Source organism: Brassica oleracea, chromosome C3 (assembly GCF_000695525.1).
Source record: "Brassica oleracea var. oleracea cultivar TO1000 chromosome C3, BOL, whole genome shotgun sequence".
Taxonomy (NCBI): domain Eukaryota; kingdom Viridiplantae; phylum Streptophyta; class Magnoliopsida; order Brassicales; family Brassicaceae; genus Brassica; species Brassica oleracea.
This window is the reverse complement of record NC_027750.1, coordinates 19,929,316-19,936,968: the sequence shown is the minus strand read 5'-3', so window position 1 is coordinate 19,936,968 and position 7,653 is coordinate 19,929,316. Positions and strand designations below refer to the sequence as shown.

Here is a 7,653-nt window from a genome sequence, read left to right as displayed (position 1 = left end):
CTTTTTAGTTTTAAAATGTTATGTCCAAATCTATTAACTATTCAATCTATTAAAAATAAAAAATTAGTTAACTGAAAGTTATATTTTTAAATATAAGAAACTTGAGAAATGAAAATTTTAATTTTTTTTTTCAAAATCTAAATATCCGAACCAGATCCGAAATAACCGAATCCGAACTAAAAATACCCGAACCCGACCCGAAGTATAGAAATACTCGAACGGGTTATATACCTCTATACTGAAATACCCGAAAATCTGAAATACCCGGCCCGAACCCGAACCGGTACCCAAGGCTAAACTAAATCAATAATTATTATCCCCTAGCTATATATGGGCTTAACGAAATTGACAATAGTTTTAGGCTTGTCTACATAAGCGATTGATTAAAATAAATGAAAAAGGAAAATTCAAAAAAAACCAGCCAATTGAATTATAACGTTTTTCCTGAGAAGCTCTATATGAGTGCCACTTCAGCAAAAATCACTAAAGTGACTTCTCTTTTAATGTATAGGAGGATGTGGTTGAATATTATTTGTGTATAGTTAACATGTCATTTCAAAATTTAACCTCTTATCTTGAAATTCCTAGCATTTTTTATATTACTATGATTTTCACTTATTTCTAAATTTCCTCTAAATTAAATTATCATACGATGTTATGAAAAATACATATATTAAAAGTTTAACTGAATAAAAGATAGATTAAAGGATATATAATAAAGTTCTTCCCTGCACACTTAAAACATAACGACCTTGTAAAAGATCCTTAACAAACATATTACCTAGATGATAACAAATATTATTTGAATAATCAATTTTTTTATACAAAATTGCTCTTAAAAAGGTTTATGCAACAATATATGAATTTTTACATAATTGAAGAAAACATTTAGGGTCCAAATAAAAATAAGATATAGTACAAGGGTGCACATATTAAAGTGAAAATGCACCTTTTCATTGAAAACAGATTCTGCTGATCTGTCTTGGCCCACCCAACGCAAACATGGTTCCATAAACGTGACGCTTACTTATGAATGTAAAACACAATTTAAGTGTAATTCATTCCTTCATAACCTTCCATTTGCAAGCAACAAGTAGATTTAGTTATCAATTAATTGAAAGTACTAGATTCATGTTTCTCTAGTTTTCTTCAACGTTTCTCTTTTAAGTCATTTACATATAAATATATATCCATGCACCATTCCTTTTTGACACTAGATTTTTCTTCTTTCTGATCCTCTTAAGGTTTCAGAATCTGTACTGCCATTTTCTCGGTGAGTGATTTTTCACTTCTTCAGGGTCAAAATTATTCAATTCAGTTTTTTTTTTGCCCTCAGATTCTAATTTATAACCAGTTGAAGGTTTGATTGAATTTATAACCATTTGAAGGTTTGATTTGGGGATCATATGTTGACTTAATCTTAACCTTTTTAACCAATTACTTCACATACTTTTGAAGGTTGAAGGTTTGATTGAATTTATAACCATTTGAAGGTTTGATTTGGGGATCATATGTTGACTTAGTCTTAACCTTTTTAACCAATACTTCACATACTTTTGATTTTAGATTTCGGTCGACTTGAAATTTGAGAGATACCTTAATCAACAATAGTACACTTGGCTAGTATTTAGTCTTGACTCTTGAGTAGGATTTTGTGAAAGGGAAGTAATAATATAACACTAAAAATTCTAGTTGTCCTAAAGTTGGTAAATCAGAAACTTATGAAAGTCTGCTTGACCTTGGTGTGTAGTAACATTTTTCTTCTTCTTTGAAATCTGTGCGTATAACAGTATGGTGGAGAAAAAACAGTTTCAGTTTATTAACTACTTCAATACCTTTAAGGTTTTCTGTTTCCACCTTATTTTTGTAATATGTTAGCAGTCCAAGGATCTTTGTGTTCTGTTCCAGTAATTCACCAATCTTGAATCGGATTAGTAGATGGTTTTAAGGTGTACAAGGGTGTCTGAATAAGACTCACGGCGGTCTAATTTGTAAAAAGGAGGCTTTTCATGTTGCATATGTGTTTTCTTTCATCTTTAAAACAAGTTTAATGTGTCTGTTCTTTAACTTTAATTTATGATAGGTAAAATGGGAACCCGATTTCAATCCTTCTTGCTCCTGTTCTTGCTTTCTTGTTTAATCTTTATATCGGCGACCTCGTCCGAGCAAAAAGGTGATGGAACCCTTAGAATTGGATTGAAGAAAAGGAAACTAAACCGGGCCAACAGGCTAGCTTCTCAGCTTTTTTTGAAAAACCGAGGGTCTTGGTCTTCCAAAGGTTTTTTTCACCTGAACGATGGCAATTCGGATACTGTTCCCCTGAAAAACTATTTGGATGCTCAATACTATGGTGACATTACCATTGGTACTCCACCTCAGAAGTTTACTGCCATCTTTGATACTGGAAGCTCCAATCTCTGGATGCCATCTTCTAAATGCTACCTATCGGTACACATTAGCGGCTAACTTGTTCTTAGGAATGTATACTAAATGTTATTTATCATATTGTCTTCTTCATCTCCATTTTTTTCCCAGGTTGCTTGTTATTTTCATTCGAAGTACACGGCTAGCGAGTCATCAACATACAAAAAGAACGGTTTGTTATCTGATTCTTGAGCTTATTTTACTATAATGTTCACTGGTAACATTTACCCTCTTCTGATATATTTCAAGTATTCACATAGTTTTAGACACTAAAATCATTTGAAGTTTACAGGAAAACCTGCATCAATCCGCTATGGGACAGGTGCTATATCTGGTTACTTCAGCAATGATGATGTTAAAATTGGTGATCTTGTTATCAAGGATCAGGTTATAAACCCTATTCATCCAATTTAATATATCAACTTCTTGAGAGTTCTACTTTTTTCCATATCTTATTACTAAATGTATATGAACCTCAGGAGTTCATCGAGGCTACTAATGAACCTGGTATTACATTCTTGGTAGCCAAGTTTGATGGAATCCTAGGGTTGGGATTCAAAGAGATAGCTGTTGGAAATTCAACACCGGTTTGGTATGAAAATATTTTCTTTATTAAACTCTTTCGATATTTCATCTGATATACATAACTTTGTTGTACCATATGTATTCTGATTGTGACATATATAGGTATAACATGGTAGAAAAAGGTCTGGTTAAGGAACAGATTTTTTCGTTTTGGCTTAACCGCAACCCGCAAGATCAAGAAGGTGGTGAGATTGTCTTTGGCGGAGTCGATCCTAAGCACTTCAAAGGAGAGCATACTTATGTTCCCGTGACACGTAAAGGTTACTGGCAATTTGACATGGGTGATCTCCAAATTGCTGGCAAACCAACAGGTAAGTAGTAAGCATACTTATGTTCCCGTGACACATACAATATGAAATATCTGCATGTCTATGTTATTCAGGATATTGTTCTAAAGGTTGTTCTGCCATTGCTGATTCTGGAACTTCTCTACTCACCGGTCCAACGGTGAGAAAGATGTAGATTGTTGCACTATTTAGCACTTGAAACATGCTGAATAGTTTCTATTTGTTGTCTAGAGTGTCATCACAATGATCAATCATGCGATTGGAGCAGTAGGAGTCGCAAGCAAAGAGTGCAAAACCGTCATAGGTCAATATGGAAAAACCATGTTGAACTCCCTTTTATCTCAGGTTGAAGTTACAACTCATACCAACACATTCACACTTATTTATAAACAACACAATCTTGAAATCAATACTCTGAATCTTTTTTGAGTTACAGGCGGATCCTAGGAAGGTATGCTCACAGATAGGACTCTGCGGTTTCGATCAGAGGTCAATACATTACATAATCCTTGTAAAAAAAAAGAACATCTCTGGTTCATTAGTTAGCAAACTTAAACTGATTCATGTTCCGCCTGCAGAATGGGGATTAAGTCAGTTCTAGACGATGGAACATCAGATCTTATAAACGAAGCGATGTGCAGCGTTTGTGAAATGGCAACCGTGTGGATGCAGAGTGAATTGAATCAGAATGAAACACAAGAACGTATACTCTCTTATGCTGCTGAGGTGAGTTTAATCTTGAGAGTCTTGAAGCCATTTTTTGGACATAAAACATGTTAAAAATGTAATATCCTTGAAACTTTTCTTTAGCTATGTGACCATATACCAAGTCCGAACCAACAATCAGCAGTGAACTGCGAGAAGGTTTCGTCCATGCCAATAGTCACATTCACCATTGGTGGCAAACCCTTTGATCTCTCACCTCAAGATGTAACTACTCTCATTACTCTCTTTAGATTTCAGCTTACTAATATCATGACAAGGAGTTAAAACTAAAGTCTTTTCCATTTTTTCACCGAGCAGTATATATTCAAGATTGGGGATGGAGTTCAGTCTCAATGCACCAGTGGTTTCACTGCCATGGACATCCCTCCACCTCGTGGACCTCTCTGGTAATCTTCATTGGCAAAATCTAATCTACTATAACAAAAAAAAAAAACTCAAATGGGTTTACTCTAAGGTTTTGTAATTACGCAAACAATGCAGGATCTTGGGTGATATATTCATGGGACCATACCATACTGTGTTCGATTATGGGAAAGCAAGAGTTGGATTCGCCAAATCTGCTTAAAGAAAGATCAAAAACCCTTTGTTAATATGATGTTTGTGAATGTGTTTAAATCTTAAATGGTTGTAATAACTTAAAAAGCATTGCTATCCTAGAATGGTGTATCATCTTAAATACATATTCTTAAGGTTTTACCTTTTATATTTACCGTCTAAACTTGTGATTAGAGCTAGTTCGAGGAGTAAACTCTGTATGTCCCTAATCACTTAGCTTTTTCCAAAGCCAGTGTCATTGACCTGGCTCGCAGGGCCAAAAAAGTTCTCCTGAAACAGAAAGGAAGAAGAAAAGGTTCGGATTGTGCAAGATGACCCGGAAGGCCTGTTTAATAATCCGTTTTTATTTCCTTGTTCGCCGGACTGGAAGTAAAAGTAATGGATATTGTTTGATGGGTGGAATTAAAACGCGTCTGAGAATCTTGGGTGTAAACATATGGCCTAACACCTCGTTTTCCGGATTGTCCGGATGAGCAGGTGTTACACTTGAAATTATTTTAAGAAATGGAAGATTGAATTCAAAATAGAGTTCTTTATGAGAGAGATTCAAGCTTTGCCACTTTGAGAAGAACCACCCTTTTTAGCTGAATCTTCTGTATTGTAGAGAGTTTCTGCTAAACAATATCACTAACACCGGACAATACTAAAGAAGTAATGGCGTGCAAATTACAGTTACAGACATATTAACACCAAACTCATAGCTACATAGAAAGAAAGTCAACGAGCTAAATACATAACAAGAACCCAAAAACCTAAATTCATAAAAAGAAAGAAAGTCAACGAGCTAATGAAATCACAAGGATTCTCATATATAATCGGATTGCCAAACTGGTTCTGGTTCAAAAATAACAAACTTTCAATCGAAAACAATATCATCGTCTCTCAGTCGATCAAACTAGACCCTAATGTCGAAGAAATGAAACTACTCGCCAAACTACATCTCAACCAATCCGGTTAACTTCGGTTTAAGAGTTTTAAAGACTCGTTCTACAAGGATGGCGGGTAAAATAGGGAGCCTTCCGGTTTAGACCAAACCCGCCACAGGAGAAACTATCAGCGCCTGAATAATTGGTCTTTGGTCAAAATTCAATTCTCATTCTCTCTTTGGTCAATTCAATTCCTTCTTATTTTTTAAATGCTTTTCTGCCTATCACCAAAACCCTATATATACAAACCTAGCATCATATCTCTACCACCATCATCTTCTTCATTACAAAACTAGAGAGAGATACTAAGAAACGTAACCAAACCATTCAAGAACCGGTTTCCAACTGAGTGAAAGAACAAAACATTCTTGTATACATCAATGGCTTCATTACAGGTTTCAAGATTAGTTCTTTCCTCGTCTTCTTCAAGCTCAATACCTAAAGCTGCAGTCTCCATCCCCAAGTTACCTAAATTCAACGTCATGGTTCCAAAAATACCGATAAAGAAGCAGACTTTATCGGTTAAAGAACAGAGCTTTGAGTTAGAAAGTCTTCCTCTTCCGTTGAAACAGAGGAGAGACTCTGATCCTATCCAAAGGGCACGCCTCGTCGCGGTTCTTGAAGAAGTCATGGACAGGATTGAGATGCACAAGAACATCGGAGAACAGCGCAACAACTGGAACTCTCTGTTGCTCAGTTCCGTCAACATGATCACTCTCTCCGCCGCTTTGATGGCAGGAATAGCTTCCGTTAACGTTCACGGCGGAGATTCTATAACAGCCGTGAAGATAGCTTCAACGGTGTTGTTAACTTCTGCCACAAGTATAGGTGCCTTGATGAGCAAGATTCAACCGTCTCAGCTCGCTGAAGAACAGAGGAACGCGACGAGGTTGTTCAAGAAGCTGAGAATCGAACTCGAAAGTTTTCTGAGAGAAAACGAGGAGGTCAACGAAGAAGATGTGAAGGAAGCGATACAGAGAGTGTTGGCTCTAGATAAAGCTTACCCTCTTCCTCTGATCGGAACAATGCTCGAGAAGTTTCCGGGAGAGTTTAAACCGGCGACTTGGTGGCCTGAAAACAAACAGAGAAACCCTAAAACCGGTTTAGCTAAAGGGTGGAGTCAAGAGCTTGAGATGGAGATGAGAGAGGTAGCTCGTGTGGTTAAGTGCAGAGACGCAGAGGAGTATGAGAAATTAGGTAACGTGATGCTGAAGCTTAACCGGTTCTTGGCTATTTCTGGACCAGTTTTAACCGGAATTTCTGCAGTGAGCTCTGTTTTTACCGGTCAAGATTCCGGTTTAGCTGGAATTGTTGCGATGACTTGTGCTTCTTTGGCTGCGATTGTCAACACTTTAGGGCATGGTGGTCAAGTGGGGATGGTGTTTGAGATGTACAGAAACTCAGGCGGGTTCTTCTCTCTCTTAGAAGAAACGATGAAGTCCACGGAGAAGAGAGAAAATGGACAAGTGTTTGAGACAAAAGTTGCGTTGAAGCTAGGGAGAAGCTTGTCTGAACTGAGAGATCTTGCGAAGAGATCGAATCTCTCTCAGGTTAAGGCTAATGAATTCGCAAGCAAACTTTTCTAGCTTTTTATAGAGATACTTCCATTAATTTGTATAGATAAATTCATTTATTCTTCATTTCTTTGATTTGTTTGTATCAACAAATTTACTTTACTTTTGCACATAGATTTCCTAAACATTTTTGGGAAATCTGTTTTTTTAGAGCAAAAAATGGTAACTATGTCTTTTTAGACTAATTTATACTACTTTATGTCCTATTAGACTAATTTTTTTCCAAAATGGCAGTAATGCCCTTAAAATTGTAATTTTTTTAAAAAGATATATATTGAGTTCGACAAGGGGGATCGATCGATCCCACTTTACAAGTTATAGTGGATCGACCGATCCCGATCATTATTCAGAACAAAAAAAAACGCGAAATATATACTGATCGACTTGGTCCATTTCACTCGATCGGCGAAGGTCGATTTACACAGATCGACCGATTTGTAAGAATAGATCGATCGATCCCGTGCCGAGGAAAGAATCCCAAATCGATTTTTTTGGTTTTATATGATTATATCCGGATTGATTCTCACTTGATTTGAACCGACCAAACATGATTTCAACTCTTTAAACTCGATTTCT

General features: G+C 36.4%; 2 protein-coding genes across 2 annotated transcripts; both read left to right on the top strand.

Annotated features, from left to right (window-relative positions):
* Positions 1 to 1,127: 1,127 nt before the first annotated feature.
* LOC106329520 (aspartic proteinase A3-like) lies at positions 1,128 to 4,731 on the top strand. Its single transcript, XM_013768204.1, has 13 exons — positions 1,128 to 1,273; positions 2,084 to 2,448; positions 2,536 to 2,596; positions 2,717 to 2,811; positions 2,904 to 3,016; positions 3,112 to 3,320; positions 3,392 to 3,456; positions 3,528 to 3,641; positions 3,733 to 3,785; positions 3,875 to 4,022; positions 4,107 to 4,226; positions 4,320 to 4,408; positions 4,503 to 4,731. Exons 2-13 carry the CDS (start codon positions 2,089 to 2,091, stop codon positions 4,585 to 4,587), a joined length of 1,512 nt encoding a protein of 503 aa, XP_013623658.1. The 5' UTR covers positions 1,128 to 1,273; positions 2,084 to 2,088; the 3' UTR covers positions 4,588 to 4,731.
* Positions 4,732 to 5,809: 1,078 nt separating this feature from the next.
* LOC106333761 (probable F-box protein At4g22030) lies at positions 5,810 to 7,089 on the top strand. Its single transcript, XM_013772172.1, has one exon. It carries the CDS (start codon positions 5,884 to 5,886, stop codon positions 7,087 to 7,089), a length of 1,206 nt encoding a protein of 401 aa, XP_013627626.1. The 5' UTR covers positions 5,810 to 5,883.
* The last annotated feature ends 564 nt before the right edge of the window (positions 7,090 to 7,653 follow it).